Source organism: Gasterosteus aculeatus, chromosome 20 (assembly GCF_964276395.1).
Source record: "Gasterosteus aculeatus chromosome 20, fGasAcu3.hap1.1, whole genome shotgun sequence".
NCBI classification, from domain to species: Eukaryota; Metazoa; Chordata; class Actinopteri; order Perciformes; family Gasterosteidae; genus Gasterosteus; species Gasterosteus aculeatus.
The window spans coordinates 15,059,915-15,079,896 of record NC_135707.1 but is presented as its reverse complement, the minus strand read 5'-3'; the positions used below and the strand labels follow the sequence as shown (position 1 = coordinate 15,079,896).

General features: G+C 41.9%; 4 protein-coding genes across 7 annotated transcripts; 2 read left to right on the top strand and 2 right to left on the bottom strand.

Moving 5' to 3' along the window:
* Positions 1 to 95: 95 nt before the first annotated feature.
* On the bottom strand, positions 96 to 4,379 carry psma2a (proteasome 20S subunit alpha 2a). The gene is made up of 8 exons (XM_040164667.2): positions 4,199 to 4,379; positions 3,610 to 3,686; positions 3,120 to 3,252; positions 2,678 to 2,800; positions 2,490 to 2,571; positions 2,174 to 2,247; positions 1,202 to 1,259; positions 96 to 1,121 (listed from the first exon to the last, which is right to left on the bottom strand). The coding sequence occupies exons 1-8, from the start codon at positions 4,237 to 4,239 to the stop codon at positions 1,005 to 1,007; spliced, it is 705 nt and encodes a 234-aa protein (XP_040020601.1). The 5' UTR covers positions 4,240 to 4,379; the 3' UTR covers positions 96 to 1,004.
* Positions 4,380 to 4,848: 469 nt separating this feature from the next.
* mrpl32 (mitochondrial ribosomal protein L32) lies at positions 4,849 to 6,269 on the top strand. Its single transcript, XM_040164657.2, has 3 exons — positions 4,849 to 5,082; positions 5,309 to 5,490; positions 5,702 to 6,269. Exons 1-3 carry the CDS (start codon positions 4,914 to 4,916, stop codon positions 5,948 to 5,950), a joined length of 600 nt encoding a protein of 199 aa, XP_040020591.1. The 5' UTR covers positions 4,849 to 4,913; the 3' UTR covers positions 5,951 to 6,269.
* Positions 6,270 to 7,659: 1,390 nt separating this feature from the next.
* On the bottom strand, positions 7,660 to 19,772 carry LOC120810254 (coiled-coil domain-containing protein 127). 4 transcript variants are annotated; one of them, XM_078095343.1, is made up of 5 exons: positions 19,576 to 19,772; positions 19,340 to 19,433; positions 10,589 to 10,726; positions 9,683 to 9,927; positions 7,660 to 9,572 (listed from the first exon to the last, which is right to left on the bottom strand). In XM_078095343.1, exons 3-5 carry the CDS (start codon positions 10,716 to 10,718, stop codon positions 9,141 to 9,143), a joined length of 807 nt encoding a protein of 268 aa, XP_077951469.1. In that variant the 5' UTR covers positions 10,719 to 10,726; positions 19,340 to 19,433; positions 19,576 to 19,772; the 3' UTR covers positions 7,660 to 9,140. The 4 variants fall into 4 exon arrangements, with proteins under 4 accessions (XP_077951469.1, XP_077951468.1, XP_040020588.2 ...); XM_078095342.1 differs by lacking the exons at positions 19,340 to 19,433; positions 19,576 to 19,772 and adding an exon at positions 11,440 to 11,551; XM_040164654.2 differs by lacking the exons at positions 19,340 to 19,433; positions 19,576 to 19,772 and adding an exon at positions 11,235 to 11,363.
* Positions 11,540 to 18,759, top strand: sdha (succinate dehydrogenase complex, subunit A, flavoprotein (Fp)). Its single transcript, XM_040164653.2, has 15 exons — positions 11,540 to 11,647; positions 12,292 to 12,372; positions 12,674 to 12,835; positions 13,009 to 13,152; positions 13,416 to 13,580; positions 13,665 to 13,813; positions 13,923 to 14,047; positions 15,076 to 15,244; positions 15,382 to 15,577; positions 15,708 to 15,879; positions 16,078 to 16,196; positions 16,385 to 16,496; positions 16,984 to 17,114; positions 17,279 to 17,392; positions 17,522 to 18,759. The coding sequence occupies exons 1-15, from the start codon at positions 11,585 to 11,587 to the stop codon at positions 17,606 to 17,608; spliced, it is 1,989 nt and encodes a 662-aa protein (XP_040020587.2). The 5' UTR covers positions 11,540 to 11,584; the 3' UTR covers positions 17,609 to 18,759.
* Positions 19,773 to 19,982: the final 210 nt, after the last annotated feature.

Below are 19,982 nucleotides of genomic sequence, written 5' to 3'. Positions count from 1 at the left end.
ATTTTCGCGCGTTCTTCATCTACACACACACATCACGTTCTGGGAGCTAATTTTTTAAACATTCAACTACGGAATTAATGCGATAGTACATGAGAAACGATATCAGCTCATCTTTTATTTGAATAAGTGACAGATACCAGAAGAGAAAATACAAACTCTAGAATTGCTTCTAGCCTGAAAAAAAGTACATCGTGTAAAACTGCTGTACAGGCAACCAGATCTTAACTGTAAAATCACAAAGCTTTACATTGCAATCCTTACCTTCTATTGGTCCTAATAACCAAGTTTGTGGGATACGAATGACGTGCAGACAGGAGAATAATGTAAAATGTTGAAGATGACTAAATCACCCCAGACACCAATGCGCTTTGTTGTCTTTAATAACTGTTACCAGTTTAACGAGTTGATTTTGGTTCAACCAACAAACATCTCACTTCAGTTACAGGTAATCCCATTTTGAACACTTTCCTAGAGCAACAGTGCGTGATTTGTTATCCAACAACAATGCCTTTGCAACAGTATTGAGAAATATGAAAATTTAAGGATTCAACGAAAGACTTGAGGTTTCACTCATCAAAGGCCACATTCCTTTGCACATGCACAGCAGCCAACGGACACACGTCACAGTACCAGGGTGTGTGTGTTTGACAACGAAGCCAATTAGTTATATGATCAAATTAGTTTGCCATCTCACCACAACTAATGGGGTTTGGTCAGTTCAGTTGTGAGCGGCTGCCACACAGGCTCTGTGTGCGCACACGCACACACAAAAAGTTGATCATTTAAAGTAAATTAGGTCCGGGCGTAATCCCAAACAGGCGGTCTGATTCTACTCATTTAATCATTTTAGTGAAGTTTAGCCTCTTATGTTTTCTGAACGGAAACACGATGCGGATAAACTGTCTGAATAACTGGTCTACAATATTGTGACGTGACACTGTTTGCTACTTTGCTGTTACGTCTCGAAATGTGGCCAGAGAGCCCTGCCGTCAGGGAGGGTGTGTTCACGCAATCGCTGCCAGGTAGTCTTTCACCTCCGCTGGTGTGAGTCTTTTGAAGCCGGCCTCGTTGCAGATCCCCACCTCAATGTTCTCCTCCGTCATCTGACCTTCAAAACTCTCCTGAAACAGCGGCAGGAGAGTGTAAATGACCGATAACAAAACAACAGGACAAACACCTATTTTCATAACAAATAGCAAACCTTCAATGTCAAGATGGCTGTGTGAATGGCATCTTCCAACTCCAGATCGTTGTTATACCTGGAGAACAAAAAGCAAAAGTAGTTATCAAGCAATCTGTGTAGTGTACAACACGTAAAGTAACTCTTAAAGAGTTGTGAGCCAGCTGTCCCAAACAGCTCAGCTATGTGCATTTTTGTGTACTGTACATCAGCTAGTCACTAACTGTTAGGCTGCCATCTAGCGGGCAAATGAGCTACTACTAAAATGGCTGCTTGAACTAGATGATGCAGTGTCAATTGCAATGCTAGTTATATTTATACGTGTTCAAGAATTGTCAATGGAAAAAAAAGAATACTTGACCAGTTATGGTTAAATATCCTCTCACCAATCAGGAAGAGACAGAACTGTTCTGCCATTGAGATCTAATTATCTAGTCAGAGATCAACTTTTTAAACATAACAATGTATGTGGGAGACAATCCTGCACCAGTAAAGGTCAAAGGAGTGTAGTGAGGAATTATGGCCCAGAAACATAACGTTTAGATTTAAAATGGCAGACGTTGTAGGGCGAGCTGCATATTTATTTTATATTCATCATTAAAGCCAAAAGGGGTATATTGACGTTGCAATTCATTGCTATAATAATTTATTCATTTTTCTCATGTATTTGGCAGGATGGTCCTGAGAAGTGAAACAGTAATCTACTGGCAATGTACCTGACTAGAATCAAGTCAGAGTAAAACTTGCATGGTTTTCCCTAACTGTAGTGAGGTAGTTACCATAGTGGGTCATCTTAGTTGTGTACTACAAATTTATATTATGATATGATTTATATTTATATATTTATATTTATTTATTATATTTATTAGATAGTGAGGCTTCTGTGCATTTTTCAGTCTCTATTATTGGATCACAGGTAGGTAAAAAAACCCAGACTGAAACAAGATTGAAGTGCTGTCATAAGTCTACATACTGTGTGCTGTAAAATCATACCTTTTTTCAAGGAATGTTTTTCCATTAACGTAGTTCTTTCCCATGGCGGTGGCTTTCCATGCAAAGTATGCACCCTGGTCAGAAACAAATAGGGAAAATTATGCTTCTGTGACAGACCACGATACAGATACTTCTGAAAGAGCATTATAAAGTAGTTGAGTAGTTGTATTATTATTATTATTATTATAGCAACGCAGGGTTAATGCGCTGTCGGAGCTCTTTTAAGAAAACATGACAACTAAACATTGAGCTAAAGAGTAAATAAATCTAAGACGAATGTTATTCAACACATATGAAAAAAAGTGGGACAACGTACGGAGGGGTCTGACTGGAACAGGTAGGGTTGGTCTTCATCCCATCCGGCTATCAGCAGTGAAACACCAAACGGACGCACCCCACTGGAAGAAAACACAATAAATTAAGAAATATCTTAATCATCTGAAATATAAAAGGTGATAAGTTCATAAGAAACGTGTGTATTGATGCATCTATGTAAATAGTTACCCAGACTGTGTGTACTCCTGCATTACGGAGGCCACTCTCTGGACCAGCTGACCTGTGGGGATCGGCTCCTGGTAAACCAGGAAGTACTGTTGAGCCAACTTCCGGGCTCGTCGCACTAAAACCCTAAAAGGAAGACACCACTTATTGATTTACCGGATCATGAAGTTCAGTACACAGACAAACCCATCTACTACACGTGGCATCCAATAGATGGCTTACATACAAGGCCAATAAAGTCCTGAATGGTAATTAAAATTGCAAACCCTGCAAAAAACAAACCCAATGAGGCTAATATTGAGATTTTATCCGCTTCTGAGCATCTTCCCATTTGTCGCTTGGAAAGGCAGTCTGACATCCCGTAGAAATTGTTGGTCCAAAGTTAGAAAAGACACGATTCGAGCGCTTGGTTTTACTTAGGCTTCTCCAAGTAAAGAGTTCCCACCTGTAGTCAGGCCCCATGCCGCTGTAGACCATGCCTATGTGTTTGGTGATGGGCTCCACTTTGTGAACACTCTGCTCATCATACAGAATGGACTTTTGTTTCTTCTCTGTTGCCAGGACAACTCCATTAGAAGCTGAAAATGAAAGATCATCACAACCAGCGTCATAATAAATCCTGGTCAATGAGCAAATGTCAGGAGAACTACGGCTTACGGCGTAGCAATATACCGTACAAAAGGTGTCCATGCCAATTGTGTTGATTTAAATTTTTGTAATTTAGAATAATACACCTTCCCAAAAAGATTACCGTTGCATCCTCTGATAAATCAGACAACAGTTACAAACTAAGTCACTTTGTTGCATTGCCCCATTGAAACAAAGCTTCTGAATTAAAAAGGATACCACTCATAGTGTCAACAATGAACAAATCTTCAAGTGCATGTGTTCCATCTTTGCATCAGAGGCTAGATAGAGTGTTGGATCCATCATACCTTTGATGCCGACTGAAGGGGCTCCGGCTGCTACAGCTGCCAGGGCATATTCAATCTGCACCAGTTTACCCGAAGGGCTGCAGGAAGAAACACATGATGAGGTGGCGGCACCATGCTGTGATGAAAATCAACAAATTGCTATATGCAAATAATATTTAGCGTGTTCCCATTAACAAAGGACGAAACTGAAAGCAAAAGCTAAAACAACCGACTCATCTGAGCTAATTTGGCTAACGTTAAGCTAACGCTAGCCTCCAACGTTTAACATGTGAATGGGACTGGTTTTGGTTTATTCAGTAAACTCCTCAGAAATAAAAATTAAAAATTAAAAAGTTTTGTCATCGACATTAGACGAAAGGTGTGATTTGACTCGTTCATTAGACTTAGAAACACGTTAGCCGACGTAGCCGATTCATTTTACTATACCCGACAATGACAGTGCACCAACCACAATGCACCCAAAACAACTCTCTTTCCCATCAAAATAAGGGAGATGCAAACAGTTTTAAAAACTGCGATTCGACAGCATCTTCAGGATGAACGTTCAGATTCTATTTTAAAGTTTCGTGGTAATTTTGATAAAGTTTACCTAAATGTGGTGAGGGAGAAACTGTAGCCTCGTTCCGCCATCTTGTTCTTCTTCTTCTTCTACTGCGTGTTGACTGAGGAGCTGCAGATCAACTTTAATGAGGACACTGCCCCCTACACTCACAACGTAGACACTGCGGGTGTTCAACATGTACATGAGAAACGATGCATACTAAATAAATGCGATTACAGAAATAATATTACATTTCCTTTCGATAGCACTTTAAAAGTCACTTTAAACGGTATCAACAGAAACAAGTGACAAATACTAGTTATTATGTTATTCACAACTCGGATCTTCAATGACATTGGACCAAAGTTGACAGGGAAATCTGCTGTTGCAATTTGAGATAAATTACAAAATGTTGATCTTTTTCATTTTTTTTACATATACACTTTATCAAATTATCACCTGAAACGAAAAAAATAAAAACATATTGAATTTCATTTGGTCAAACCATATATATCAAACTATTTGATATACTACAATACATTTTAAGACATTTTAGGTATGAGAGCTTGGTCCCATCGGACAAGTTCACCGTCGTTTGCTGGATGCTCTTGAAAAGCATCCCCATGTTTTGTGAATAACTTGAAACACACGAAAGAGTGAAGTAAAAAAGTGGCCACTACGTTGCAGTAAAACGCCCTGATCCATGTTGCCTCCCTGATTTGAACAGAAGAAGAGCAGTTGGTTGTCGCTGTGTGATGACGTCATGGACCTCAGTGACCGTGAGACCGTCTGTCATGTTGAACGGAAAGAAAGCGTGCTGACGACGAACATGATGAATTTAGCTGCTTTTGTGCACAGCCTGAGATGTTCTTTGTTACACATTGAAAGCAGACTTCTGCAGGCGTCCGGACTGACGTTAGACAAACAACTGGGTGAGTTTACCGCTGGAGTTCAAGACGACATCTAACGTTAGCTAACTATGATACAAGCTCTGTCCCTGACTGGCGACGCACACACACACACACACACTCTGCATTCCACTGTTTTTTTTCTTGTAGTGTAAGCTTTAATTAATTTAAAATGTAGTCTTGCGACCTCTTCATTTGAATCATTGGGTAACAGCGAAAAAGCAAGTAACCCCGTTGTCCCTGTTTGCAGCTCCATCTCTGGCAGTGAATGGCCCCCGCCTGCTGCCTCAGGTCGACAGGGAGGATGGGCAGGAGGAGCAGTCTCCTGGCCTCACTGACGGCATCCTCTGGATGGCCGTGCCCAAGAAGAGGCGCACCATAGAGATCAACCGCACCAGGAGGAGAGATGAGAACAACCTCCTAAAAGTCAAGGTACGCCAGATCATCTCATTTTGTTTTGTTGTCTACAGAGCCACGTCTTCGCCAATATAATCCGGTGATAAACTTCTTCTTTTTTTTCTAGATCCCACCGAAATTTCGGTCCCACAATTACTATGACTTGCGGCATGCATAGACGCATCAGATTGTTTAAAGACTGTCATGTCATTTCATTTTCATTTAAGTACCTGTCTCTCTCCCTCAGAACAACATTGAGCCGTGCACAGAGTGTGGCCACTTGAAGCAGAAACACATCATGTGTGGCTTCTGTTATGCAAAGGTGTGCAAGGAGACGGCTCTGATTCGTCAACAGATAACGGCGATGGAAGGCGGCCCGCTGAGGGCTCCGGCCGTAGAGACCGTTGTCGTGTATGAGGGTGAAACACCAAGTGAGCTGGACAAGGACAAGAGGATTGTGGAGCGAGCCAGGAAGAGGCCCGCCTGGTTCAGCTAAATATAATAATGCTGTTGACACAATGATTCTTGATATGATGTAGGAAACGGCATATTTTGTCAATCAGTAGTAGAGTTTTGTTTCCATTGGGTAACTGTTGGACCAGCATTTTTGATAAATATCGCCACGTCAGACATGTAATGTTAGTGAACTGTACTATATGAATGATGTGTTGGTTTAGGACTTACACAGCCACAAAGTCATTGGAGATTTTCAACATCAGATCATTGTCTTGGTGGTCTCAACTCACATTTCTGACTGAGAAATGCATTATAAATTTGATTGTTTGATAATAAATCTATTATTTGGAGAAAAAAAATAGTGTATCTACTTTATTCACGTTTAAAAATAAACACCAAATGTGTTTGTCTGATGTTATTTGCATAATACAGGGTTAAAGACTGTAAGCATCCATTACTATTTTATTACTTTTAACCTGAATTATGTAGCTCAATTCTAACCTTTTAAATGGATGAAAATTGAATCGAAAATAAGCCCAAACAGTTTAATAGAGACACAAATGTGTGAGGATTCAGCATAAAACTGAAGTCAGGAAGTACTGTTGTGTGTTAGGAACAGAGACCAGCATGTCTTCCAGGGGCTCAGTCACATTATCATGCACTCTGATTCAGTTTCACTCCACGGTGACAGAACTTTACTAAAGTGTGGGCACAAGGATGCATTTTGCAGTCAAATACATGGTTTTGGCAAAGGAGCAGACGTGGTTTTGGACTAATGTGTATGATTATGATTCTCGGCCAGTGATCTGATTGCCCTCAGCTGTTTCCTTACTGCAACATCTGATCTATGTGAGAGACATTCAAGGAGTCAGTGAATACTTTTTTTGGATGGGATGAACCCTAAATCCATGTAATTTAAGCAGACAAGTCATTTAATACATTCTGACATGTGCATTTATACAATGGATGCAAACCCATTTCCATCTTTTTTTCTCTTGGACAGGATAAACAATGTTTAGTCCGGTGTTTGTAATGTATTCCAGGCTCGCTCTATCAGAGACGGACAGCATTCGTAGGGAGAGTCACAAGCAGGTGATGGACTTGATGGTGAAGAGGAGTCCCAGCCAGACACTGAGGCTGGGCAGCAACAACAGCGTCCATTCTTCAAAACCAGCGAACAAAATCATGTTACATCCAGCTTCGGCTGCACGGAACAAGAGCCAGTCATGCATTGGGAGGGCGAAAGTGCAGTGGGTAAACAGGAAGTGGCTGCCATAAGTCAGCAAACCAGCCTCACCAAGGAAAATCTCTCATCAGGTCCAATGAATATAGTCCAGTCTTTATTGCACCAGTATTAAACAAATCATTGTATTTCTAAGTTGTGTATTGTGTAACTGTCTTAACTGACATTAAAAAAAAAGAAATGTGACAATGATAGGCTGCACAAGTACTGCTTTTATCTAAGTAAAGTTTATCTCAGTGTTTTGGTATCATCCGAACTAAAGTCCAGTTACAAAATAATTTCATTAAAAAATGTTAAGAGTTGTGCTGAATTGATGAAGCCATAAGTCGTGTTCTACACCTTCTAAACAAATGCTGTGGTAAACTGACTGAGACACAAACACATTCTGACAATAATTCTTCACTATGACTGTACACTAAGTTCATTGTCGTCAGGATTTTCTATAACTAACAAAGCCTCATCAAAGAGGCTCTTTGAGATTCTTGAAAGAAATCAAGAACACAACATGAAGTACTTAAACCAGGAATTTATTCTGAGGATTTCCCAGAGGGATCAGAGTCAGTACATTTTAATCCGTAAGATCACATCCAGCATTTAATCACCAAGTTAAGGTCCACATAAAAACAAAAATGCTACAGCTTTGGTTTATACTTTCAATACAGTGGTGGAGTGGGAAGTAAAAGGGCTCCATTTGGGCTCTATTTTATAAAGCAGTATTGTGGTATAGTGTTGCAGTACTAAGCACTACTTTGTGCTCCATTCCCTTATTTAGATTTGCATGCACCTTAAGTGTCCAGTCTTCCTTATAGCTATAAAGCTCCCACACACCTGCATTAAAGACTAGATATTTAAAACCAGTGATCAAAGACGCTCAATTCTAGTGGCTTTGGATCACGTATCATAAATGGTAACGAACTTCAGAGTGTGACGACAGATGTGATTCATAGAAGGAAAGCCGGATGCCCCACAGATGAAGATGAATACCTCCAGTAGTCCATCCACGTTTTAACGCATGGCATCAACACACTACAGAGAAAGAGCACAATGTACTTTAAACCAAAGTACTATTTTACATTAAAATATTTGTGTTAATAATTCCTGGCTGGTATGTCCAGCACTGTGGTTTTCACTGTGATTTATTTTCTCCCTGAAGAAATGCAATAACATACAATATGAAATAACATACATTTAGCAGACAAACAAAAATACGCAGCCAGCAGTTATTAATGGCACTCGGAGAAAATGAGTTAAATAGACATGTTCTAACAAAAGATGTCCAGGGGATTCGATGGTAAAACATTATTTAATATCAGTTGTGCATCCAATATGGATATCAACTGAATAATTCCAGTGTATTTCCATTTTCCCACATTTGCATAAAGTTAATGTAAAGCTAATAGTCTTTAAAGGTGGTGTTTTGGTGAAATCCTGATTTAATTCAGACAAGAATCAACGCATTAAATGCTCTGACAATAATAAAAAGGAAAATAAAATGTTGTACTTGTGGTGGGCTACGACCGGCCTGTCCGTGTCCATTCTTCCAGCCCATTGATCATCATCAGAATTTTTGAGGGAGTGGTTTTGGTGGGCTGAAGGAACGGATTGTTCGTGTTGCTGACATGGCAACATTTGGAGATTTTGCAGCTAGCAACTTTTGAAGAAAGGTTGGCGACAGAGAGCTGTGTTTTTAGGTTGTATAATATTTAAAACCTGGCTTGATCTTGCTAGTATCTCAATATTACAAACCAAGCTTTAACTGGGGCTTCTAAAGTAACAGCAATATTTGTACATGCTAAAATCCTGACTTAATATCCCTTATTTTCTAGACAGTGAGATGAAAGGAGGAAAGTTTAGCTGCTGGACATTGTCTCATTGGGGTTACCTCCCGTATGTTCCAGACACAAAAAATACATGCTTTTTCCACTTCTGATCCACAATCCTTCCAAAATTCAAATGGAAAACATAAGGTTTGTCACTGTGTTTGAGACTAGACTTTCCCCCCTAATATAGCTTCTTCAGCTCTCTTGTGTTTCTGGAGAGAGACCTGCAGCTGCCAGTACCTGAGGTACACCCACATGAGGCTTCCATTCTTCCTCTTGTCCATATTGAGCAAGTCCGCACAGGTCTTATCTCTCTTAAAAATATCCCTCAGGTCGGACTCAAGATCCAGTTCCGCCCCGATCGGGTCTTTGACGACCTTAAGCAGCATGTTCTTCTCCATCTCCAGCCGCTGATCTCGAGGTTGGATGGGGGAGCAGTAGGCATTCTGGCGGTCCACAAGCTGACCCTCTAGCTCCCTCAGAGTTGTGGTGGCTCGTCGGTGCCAGTCGCTCTCTCGTTCCAGGGCGTGATGCAGCACTGCCCCTGCAGCGCCGGACTTAACCTGCCTTTGCTTTTCTTCCTCCAAGGACTGGCGCTCCTTATTAGGAAAAGACAGCGTTTTGGTTTGGGCCAGAGAGGCTACAGGTTGGAAGGGAGACATGCATAATAGCAGTAATGGATTGCAAGGCTAGATTTGCCTGAATTTACCTGAGATAAATGTTTCCGTTCTTCCATCAGCTGCTGGCTCTGTGAGATCATGGCCTGCTTGTAACCTTTGACCCTCTGTCTCTCCTTCTCTAGCTCCAGCTCTAGTGTAGCCGCTGCCCTGCGCCTCTCCGTCAGTGTATCATGATATTGTGCTTTCATCTCGCTTGTTAGTGTGGAGACGTCCTTGTTATACTGGTCTTTGACCTTCTGGATCTCCCTCTGAGACTCCCTGGTCCAGATCCAACCTGAAGGCATGGTGGGACTTGAGATGTACATTTATTTTATATTTGCTTTCCTTTAGCAACTAACCTTTGTGGTTTGCTTAAACCAAGCCATGTAGCTATTCCTTAGTCCAGTTTGTCAATCAAAACCTGGGTTTGGATCAACAAACAAACTACTCTTGAAAAAAGTAAACAGTGGTGTTCATTAGTTGTGTGAAAACTACGGAACTAATTCTAGGAATTTAGAACAGGAGATATATGATATTGGCCCGATTTCAACAGCTAATATATTATTAAATATACCTGCTGATGGGGAAATCGTTTCAGGAATCTCACTGATCTGTAGGGGAATGTAGCAACATGTATGCACATTAACCGTGTATTGTAACCATGTAACTGTCCATTAAAAACTGTGCATCACTGAAATTTGATTTCCCGACATGGATCCTGATAATGCGTTCGAACAATTGCCAAAAAGTGTACAATCAACCAATAACCTGTGAATCTGAATCACCTCAAGTAACTCCTAATTTAATATGTTAATTTGTCTCAGTGAAACAAAAAACCTCCCCACATTTAAGAGGCAAAATGTTTACTTCACATAAAGTCAACCTGCTCCCGTGAACATGTGTGTGTTACTTGACCCGCTCATGTGCTCTGCTTATTATGGTTTTGAGTAACTTACGAAACGCAGCTAGTCCCAGCATGGGGACCAACAGGGCGTAGTTCCATTGGTTCCCATCGCCGGCCCCCGCCCCCCTTCCTCTGGGGTCTGGTTGGATGTTCCATCTGGGGGGGTCATTCAAGTTGTTCATGGAGACGGCTGCCACGCAAACACACAGGGAGACAAACACATCTGTAATAGATTGACTCACCCGAATTCCCGGTGTACATTTAGCTATATTTTTAGACACAGTCTGGAAGGTATTGGTGTTTATCACCGAGTGCTAGAGTGTCAGAAGCGACAGACAGTTACACAGTAACACGATTTCTTAGCTTTAACCATAACCGTACACCTATTATGTTAATTGCTAAGCCTCATGTTTCAATTAACACCGGAGGTCCAACTATCCAGTGGTTTTTATACTGCAAACTGTGTTTGAAACACAGCAAAAACAATACTGGACTGACAACTTGGAGCTTTGACATTCCAGCTAACCATAAACAAGGCTAATAGTTATGAGCTAACATGCTAGCTATCATTTAGCTAGCTGGCTCAAGCTCTCTAGAGGTTTTTAATAAGTAAACATAACACGCAACATACGAGTTGTGTAAATCCGACTGCAAGTCGGCCTACTTCCTTTAATTAAGTATATGGTGCTGAGTCTCACCTTGAATGAAAAGTCTAGGTCACTTATACATTTGTTCCTGCACACCCCACCTACTTATACAATATTACGCTCCAGGAGTCCATTTTAGCCGTGTGGGGGTATTTCACTGAATGTCACTTGGAAAAAGACCTTATAAACCGTTATAATTAAATGTTGTGTTTGTTTATCCGAGTCGATTGACATAATACACATTCTATTTCCCCACCTTTAATATCATTAATAAGTGTCTCAAAGAATATCCACGAGGTGTGACATATGCGATATCCCCGTTTTCGGAGAATGGTTTCTCCCATTTCTGCGGAATATCTCATCCTCCACAGCGGCTCAGAATCGCTCCTCCAACTCACAACATGGCGAGTGTGCGCGTTGCTTCCCGACTCCTCTCAAAGAGGGTGCTACCCAAAACAAAAGCAGTGAGTATTGATAGTCGGAAACCGATTCTTTAACACAATTCTATGATATCTGGTTCAGTGTGTCCGTTGTCTTCTCCTTTACGCTGAAAGCAGGACATTCTGCTGCACAGCTTTCGTAACCGGTAGATTCCGACTTGCGTAACCCATGTTATGTACGTTAGCTTAGCGTGTTTCAATGTGACACCGCGAAGAAAAGCTACCACGCGAGTTGAACAAATGACTACACGTAGTTGTGCCATCTCAATTTGTTTCTCTACATACATAGAAAGTAATGTTTCTAGTGAACCCTCAACATAACGTGGTATTCCAGCGTAGTTATGAAAGTCCCCTCGGTTGCCCTTGTGCGCGAGACAGATTTAGCCGCCGTGTGTTCGCCATTAGTCCCAGTTAGTCCCAGTATACCATGCAACGCTCTTAGTGGAATGTGTCAATGATCAGACCATTACTGATTTTAAGCGTCCATCATTTGCAAAGTTTTCTACATTTAGGGTGTAATGTAGACCTGCCGTTTTCTTTAATATGCGAAGCAGCGCAGCAGTGTTGCTCGTCAGATGATCGTGTTTTCGACCAGCAGCTATTATGATGATCAACGTGGCGCTCTCATGTCTACTTCAAAATCAGTTTTTTTTCTTCTTTTATGCCAGGTCCCTGCTGCTGCTGTTCAGGGATACAGAAACTTTCACTTCTCCATCTACGGCAAGAAGAATGCCAAAGTATCAGATGATGTGAGTTAGAATAACATGCAGAAGGGAAGATGGTGTGACTGTATAGTTGGGTTCAGTATTGTACATTCTATTATATTTTATTGTAAAAATTAGTCTTCCTGTTTTTATTTTGCTCATTAGATGACATCATTCAAAGTCATTGCATATTGTTAATGTAAACAATAATGGGCTCAATCTAATCTTGCACTCTGCGTTCTTTAAACACTGAGTGACAATGCACATTTCAGCTATGCACTGTCAAGCTCAGCTGCTCTTTTAATGGATGTTTATCAGTAAAATATCTCTCCCCTGTGGTTTTCAGATCTCTACTCAGTACCCAGTTGTGGATCATGAGTTTGATGCTGTGGTGGTAGGAGCTGGAGGAGCCGGACTTAGGGCAGCTTTTGGCCTGTCCGAGGCTGGCTTCAACACGGCATGTGTCACAAAACTGTTCCCCACCAGGTCTCACACTGTCGCTGCACAGGTATGATATGACTGGATACACGTTTTCACTGTGTGTGTGTTTCTGCAGAATTCAATCATGCTCAGATTCCGCTTTGATTTAACAGAGCTTCAACCAACTCGCAGTACAAATGTATTATGCTAATGCAGGTTTTATGGTGGATAGTATCAAATGAATATTAACCTGATTCACAGGGTGGGATCAATGCAGCTCTGGGGAACATGGAGGAGGATGACTGGAGGTGGCACTTCTATGACACAGTAAAGGGATCTGATTGGCTGGGAGACCAGGACGCCATCCACTACATGACAGAGCAGGCACCTGCTGCCGTAGTGGAGGTAAGGTCTCTCTGACACTTGCACATCGGTGGTTATGTTAGCTGACAGTTGCAGGATGTTGGGCACAGAAAGAGAATGTAAGTCATTAAAATAGATTATATAACATTCAACTTTTTTTTATTTATTTTTATTTATTTTTTACACATAAGTACTTCTCAGGCCTGAAAAAGAGGTTATATTTCATAAGAAACAACTGTATCCCTGCAGTAGTTAACACGTTAAAGCCACGTCTAAAACTAAAACGACATGTTGCTCTTTCCCAGCTGGAGAACTTTGGCATGCCGTTCAGCCGCACCGAAGATGGGAAGATCTACCAGAGGGCTTTTGGTGGTCAGAGTCTCAAGTTTGGAAAAGGAGGCCAGGCCCATCGCTGCTGCTGTGTAGCAGACCGGACGGGACACTCGCTACTGCATACACTTTATGGACGGGTAAGTGCACGCACACATTTTTTCCACTCCGCACATGCATAAAGTACCATGTGGTACCCTTTAACCTTCTTTTTTTTGTTTCAGTCCCTTCGTTACGACACCAGTTACTTTGTGGAGTACTTTGCCCTGGACCTGCTAATGGAAAATGGAGAGTGTAAAGGAGTGATTGCTCTCTGCATGGAGGACGGATCTATTCACCGTTTCAGAGCCCAGAATACTGTCATTGCTACTGGGTAGGTGCACCATTCACTGCTGCACACATGCTCTTAACTGCCGTCATTTAGAGTCAATGTAAGACAGAGCTCAAACATGTATAAATATGAGTTATATTCTTCCTCTCAGGGGTTATGGAAGAACCTATTTCAGCTGCACATCTGCCCACACTAGTACAGGAGATGGAAATGCAATGGTGACCAGAGCTGGCCTGCCTTGCCAGGATTTGGAGTTTGTTCAGTTCCACCCCACAGGTAAGGTTAACTTATTAAACCCAGGTTGTAAAATTGGTCTACTAAAGTGGGCAGGCTGCCAAATGAGAGCAGAATCTTATTTTGAAAGGCTGCATACCTGCAGCTACAGTACCAGTCAAAGGTTCAGCCACAGTGTGTCTACGTTTGTCTTGTCCGTTCCTCTTTTTGATTTGATCACCGATATATTAAGAGAGAGATAAGTGGTGTAAATGTCTTACTGCATTATCGCCAGCTTATGTGATTCGCCAATTTTGTAAGTTCTTTAGCATGAATGCAGCCTCTCTACACGTCTAATGTCTAAGATACCCATGAAGGCCTTAGACTGAGGAGAGTGGAGTATACCATCATAATGATTACGACTTTCTCATTAGTCAGCCCATAAAACTGACTCCAATGTGAGCACACAACACGGAACAATGCCTAAATGAGAGCCAAGACTCGTATCAAAATGTTTTTTGTTTTAATTATAAAACCTAATGGATCAATAAAAGCAAGTTGTAGCTTAATGCTGTCAGTAAGTCAAAAGTGTTGTGTTAGAGATTTTGATTATTTTTTACTAATGCATTGAATGAATGGGTGCTGAATACAATTTAAGGGTAAAAAAATAACATTATTTGGTGCTCTGCAGAACTTGTGTGTAAATGTCAATGTAACTACACTATCACTGTTGGGTAAATAAAGCACACAATTTGAGTTTTAGTTGACAAAATTGTGTTGTATCGATTTTAAAGTTTTTAGAATTTTATGTTCACGATTTTTACATCATCCTTATTGTGGTTCAAGTCTATGACATCAATCATATCTGTGTAGAAGCAAGTACTATCAAGTATTTTCATTGCAAAGATAAGTTGTTTTTTAAAATAGTTTACTAATCTTTTTAAGTGAATCTACATTTGGGTCCCAAAGCATTATTCCAGACCAGATTAATTCCTACACGTTACTATACAGATATTTTGATAACTGCAGACAGACAGATAACTGTGTTCATATTTCAGCACAGTGCCTTTCTAACGTCTGAACCTTTACAGGCATCTATGGAGCTGGTTGTCTGATCACAGAGGGTTGCCGTGGTGAGGGAGGGATCCTGCTCAACAGTGAGGGCGAGCGCTTCATGGAGCGCTACGCGCCCAATGCCAAAGACCTGGCCTCCAGAGACGTGGTGTCCCGCTCCATGACCATCGAGATCAGAGAGGGCAGGTAAGAGTTATTATATATATATATATATATATATAAATAAATAAACGAGTCAACTTGACCAGCCTTGTATGTAATGAGAGATAGAACTGTGCATGCAAAAAAGTGATAATCCATCCTGTCTGAATCTGTTCCCTCAGGGGTGTTGGTCCAGAAAAGGACCATGTGCACCTGCAGCTTCACCACCTGCCTCCCCAGCAGCTGGCCACAAGGCTGCCTGGTATCTCGGAGACGGCCATGATCTTTGCTGGTGTCGACGTCACTAAAGAACCCATCCCTGTCCTGCCAACGGTTCATTACAACATGGGTGGAATACCCACAAACTACAAGGGACAGGTGGGTAATGTGTGCACAGCTGCGTAAGTCCACTCGCGTTTCCTCCTCAAACATCTCCTCCTTCCTCCTCACTCTCTTTCAATTACTTCCCTGACAAAGTGACACAGCTTTCTTCTTTCTCTCCGAGCAGGTGATAACCCATGCAGAGGGAAAGGACAAGGTAGTTCCTGGGCTGTATGCCTGCGGCGAGTCGGCTTGCGCCAGTGTCCACGGCGCTAACCGGCTGGGCGCTAACTCTCTGCTTGACCTGGTGGTGTTCGGCAGAGCCTGTGCCCTCACCATCGCCGAAGAGCACAAACCTGGTGATGACCTCCTCCCATTAGTTGTGTTTGAACAAAGACTTTCTGTTTTTCTGCTCTGGTTTTATTTTTTTCACATGACACTGCAATGTTACTATTAGATATCGGGTAACAGGCGGCGCTACATTTGAGGGCTTTATTTATGACATCAGTAGCGTACTCGTTGCACTGCTGACTCTGGGGTTGCTGTTTGCTCATCAGGAGAGAAACTGTCCCCTTTGGCGCCGAGTGCAGGAGAGGAGTCTGTGGCCAACATGGACAAGCTGAGGTTTGCCAACGGAAGCCAGAGAACCTCCGAGATCAGGCTCAACATGCAGAAGGTACACACTGAAACATGCACACAAGCAAAAAGAGGTCCACCATTGGAAACATTATTTCAAAAGCTTAGGTACATGTGATCAAACGCCGGCACGGATCCATTGTTCTCCTGCTATGTTTTGTTCACTAAGCCCTACAGACACCTGCTATGGATGAAAATGAATCCCGTTCTTCCTGCCTTCCCTCACAGACCATGCAGGCCCATGCCGCAGTGTTCCGCACCGGCGCCGTTCTGAAGGAGGGATGCGACAAGATGGACGCCATTTACCAGACTTTGGATGACATCAAGACCTTCGACAGAGGTAATGCACCGCTGAGACTGCTCCTTCTGCCCATCTCTGCAAGCGGTGCCATTATATTTGCCCTGGCTTCCACTTGTCTGTGAGCTCAACGGCGCCTACGGGGACGGATGGATTACAACGCGCTTCTATAATGATGATGCTAATCTAGTTTTGTGTGGCAAATGTGACTTGCGTTACCTTTGCAACAAAATTACATAAGTATAGTATTTAAAAGCACTTTACAAACATTATTTTCAAACATTAATATGGCAATTCTAAAAACTGGAAGCTATTTTTTAAAAGGTTTTAAACTTGTAAACTGTGTTTTTACTGTTGTGAAATAAACTGAATCTTTTTCAGCAGATAGCTCAAAGAAGTTGGACTTCTCCGCGTCCTCAAAATAAGCGTATGAGTAGTGATTGTCATTTTAGAAAGTTATGCCTCCTACGTGTAATGTCTGTATTACTTTGTGGTGCACTGTAAATGATGACACCCCCCCCACCTGCAGGCATTGTGTGGAACACAGACCTGGTGGAAAGTTTGGAGCTGCAGAATCTGATGCTGAACGCAGTCCAGACCATCCACTCGGCTGAGCAGAGAAAGGAGAGCCGGGGAGCTCACGCCAGAGAGGACTTCAAGGTCCGTTGGATTAGTCTATGTGTTCCTCCGCTTCTCTCTTCTGTCTGTTGTTCTCTGCTTAGCTTTTTAGTTATTTTCTAAACTGATTTTGGATATTTGAGTATATAACCTCCCTGAAGTCTGTATGGCAGCTAACATTGTTGGAACAAATATGACCATTCCAGGACCGCGTCGATGAGTACGACTACTCAAAGCCCCTGCAGGGCCAAGAGAAGGTGCCCTACGAGCAGCACTGGAGGAAACACACCATGTCCTACGTCGACCCGAAGACTGGAAAGGTACGATCCCACTCTGTGTGTTGTGACACTCGCAGCAGGAAACGCGGCTGCTGTAAGAACAATCCTCAACCTGGCAGGCCTAAGCAGTCAGTAATGTATGATTTCTCCATTGTTGTTGTCTAATCTCAGGTGACCTTGGAGTACCGCCCCGTTATCGACAACTCTCTGGACGAGCAGGAGTGTGCCCCCGTCCCTCCTGCCATCCGCTCCTACTAAGATCTCATGTCCTTTCAACAAGCAGTTTGCTCATTTATGTGCTATTTATAAAGATGATGATGATATCTGGGACAAGCCAACTTATGACTGCACTTGTATCCCTTTTAAGATGGCAATTACAAAACTGTTTTGTCTTCAAACTCCATTCTTTTGTCTCCGCCTCCTTGTTCCTCTGTGTGTTTCTGCCTTGATTGAATCTGTGGCGGCAAACCGATTTCAACGTGGTTCTTGTGATCTCTCACACTTTGAGTGGATATTGTGTATGTATATTATGAGTAGTCTGTGTTTTTCACCCTCCAGCTGAAGTGAAACATTAATCGTGTGTTGATACACTTACGGTTTGCTTTCTGTGATGGTCCCCTACTTACATTCACAAGTTTTGTTGCGCATTCTTAAATTATACGAGAAAGCGAAAGGCGAGAAGTTTAATGAGATAGTCGACATGATTGCAATTTGAAATGCACAAGTATGACAAACCAGAGATGGAAGTTTTAAGTATGTAAATATTGTTTAAATGTACAATAAAACATAACGAGTTAGACTCTATGTGCATGTTGGAAGTATGAGGTAGTATGAGTATGGCCTTCAGTCTGTGGTGCAAAGAACAGCCTCTGTTTTATGTGCAGCATTTAATCTGCTGATGAACTTAAGTTGTCTGTATTTCTTAACTGCTAAAGTTGACCGAATTAAGCAGCTTAATGCTTGTATGTATTTAACAGAACGTTGTGTCACGTCTGTTGGCAAAGTGGCTTCGCTTTACGTTTGGTGTTGCTTTTGCCTTTAAAAACCCCCAATATAAGTTCTAGTAAGAGTCAGTGGTGAACACGTTATGTTGCTCACCAGTGCTCTTCCAGAATAAATGAATTGTTCTGGTCACTAACATTGGTGCCGGCTCTTAAGCGCTTCTAGAGCCCTTGAGATATGAGCAGTTTCTATACAAACAAAACTGTGGCATGAAGAATTGATTCAAACATCAACTTGCTGGAACTCCACAAATTACCTTGAAGGATATTCTTGTGATATTGCACTGTACTCAATCGCTGAACGGGGGACTTGATTTTTTTTTTTGCCTGTTTTTAAAAACAGGTTTGACTTCATTTTGCGTTTGTACCTATTTGCATATCTTCAATAAAGCTTAGACTACATAGAAACAGGAGCCTTTGGCGAGTCTTTGACCAATGGGCCGGCGGTGGGCACAACTTTAATAATTGCCTCAATGGAGCCATTTAATCCATCCGACATTTATGTGTAAGTTTCGTTCTGACTATCGCAGACACGTTCGGCCTTGTTCTTCTCTCTAACCGACGTGACGGTTACATGTTCATTGTTTCCAATGTTTGTTTATGGCCAGTGAGAGGCAGCAGACGGCTGCTTGTTGAGCCAGAAGCATTACAGGGTTGTTAATGAACAACATGAACATGTGTTCTCCGGGATAAATCCTGTTCACTATCTTACATCAATCTTGCATCAATATTGCTGTTTAATATCTTTACAATAAAGAAACGGGTGCAGTACTTTTACAGCGCATCTGTAATTTGAATTTACTAAATCCTGCAGGGGGAAGTAAAATATAACAGACAATTTATTTGATCCCGTTTTATAGCCTGACCAGCTGCAGAGGCCCAACCCAGCAAGGTAAGTGCTGAAAGGGACGGCGGTTGTTGCTACCCATTCCTTTGTCCCATATGAAAGGACTGTTGGGAGTAAAAAGGAAAACGAAACAGAGTTTACCTCTGAGCCGCTCCCTGTGTTGGATCCGCTCCCAGCACTTGCTTTAAGAAACATAATCAGCAAGTGATCCTCTCGAAGCGTCAGTACGGCACCACTGAAAGCAGATATATCGAATGTAGGCACAGAAAATGGATCTTGTGTATTGTTTAGGCATGAATAACGATTCATAATATGAATATTTGAGCCTATGATGGATGTGAAATAGAAGCTACAATATACACAGTAATCAAACTCACTGTAGTAACTCCTTTAACTTTTGGACTGGTAGCTTCCGTTTTTAAAATACGTCCATCCTTCTCCGTTCAACATGAACTATACAAAAACTTGACCTTATTGTGTCAGACATTTCAGCCTGAGAATGTTCAACCTTTCTACCACAGCGCCGTTTGTTGCCGCACGTGGTCCTGCTCAAACCTGTGCATGTGTTTGTGTGAAGCAATCACACCCTCTGAGCGCCTTGGTTATTCTGTAGAAAAGCCACAAGCTTGTTGACTGTGACTTCACAGGTTGTAAATGACCTGTGTCCCCGCAGCACTTTGCTGAACTTCATTCAGTTAAATGACAGATATTGGCTGTTATTAATGGCTTCCATGCAGGGAAGATGATTCAGGCCGTTAGAGAAGCATTAACAACTTCTGCTAAA

Bases quoted from the DNA above. Each gene is read 5' to 3' on its own strand.
- psma2a (XM_040164667.2), bottom strand. From the start codon at position 4,239: ATGGCGGAACGAGGCTACAGTTTCTCCCTCACCACATTTAG. The intron at 3,687-4,198 runs GTAAACTTTATC...TTCTTCCTGCAG, and splicing joins TTCTCCCTCACCACATTTAG to CCCTTCGGGTAAACTGGTGC. The intron at 1,260-2,173 runs GTATGATTTTAC...TTTGTTCTCCAG, and splicing joins AAAACATTCCTTGAAAAAAG to GTATAACAACGATCTGGAGT.
- mrpl32 (XM_040164657.2), top strand. From the start codon at position 4,914: ATGGACCTCAGTGACCGTGAGACCGTCTGTCATGTTGAACGGAAAGAA. The intron at 5,083-5,308 runs GTGAGTTTACCG...CCCTGTTTGCAG, and splicing joins GACGTTAGACAAACAACTGG to CTCCATCTCTGGCAGTGAAT. The intron at 5,491-5,701 runs GTACGCCAGATC...TCTCTCCCTCAG, and splicing joins ACAACCTCCTAAAAGTCAAG to AACAACATTGAGCCGTGCAC.
- LOC120810254 (XM_078095342.1), bottom strand. From the start codon at position 11,545: ATGAGATATTCCGCAGAAATGGGAGAAACCATTCTCCGAAAACGGGGA. The intron at 10,727-11,439 runs GTGGGGAAATAG...TTTGCGTGGCAG, and splicing joins ACTTATTAATGATATTAAAG to CCGTCTCCATGAACAACTTG. The intron at 9,573-9,682 runs GTAAATTCAGGC...TTTCCTAATAAG, and splicing joins AACGGAAACATTTATCTCAG to GAGCGCCAGTCCTTGGAGGA.
- sdha (XM_040164653.2), top strand. From the start codon at position 11,585: ATGGCGAGTGTGCGCGTTGCTTCCCGACTCCTCTCAAAGAGGGTGCTA. The intron at 16,197-16,384 runs GTACACACTGAA...CTTCCCTCACAG, and splicing joins TCAGGCTCAACATGCAGAAG to ACCATGCAGGCCCATGCCGC. The intron at 16,497-16,983 runs GTAATGCACCGC...CCCCACCTGCAG, and splicing joins CATCAAGACCTTCGACAGAG to GCATTGTGTGGAACACAGAC.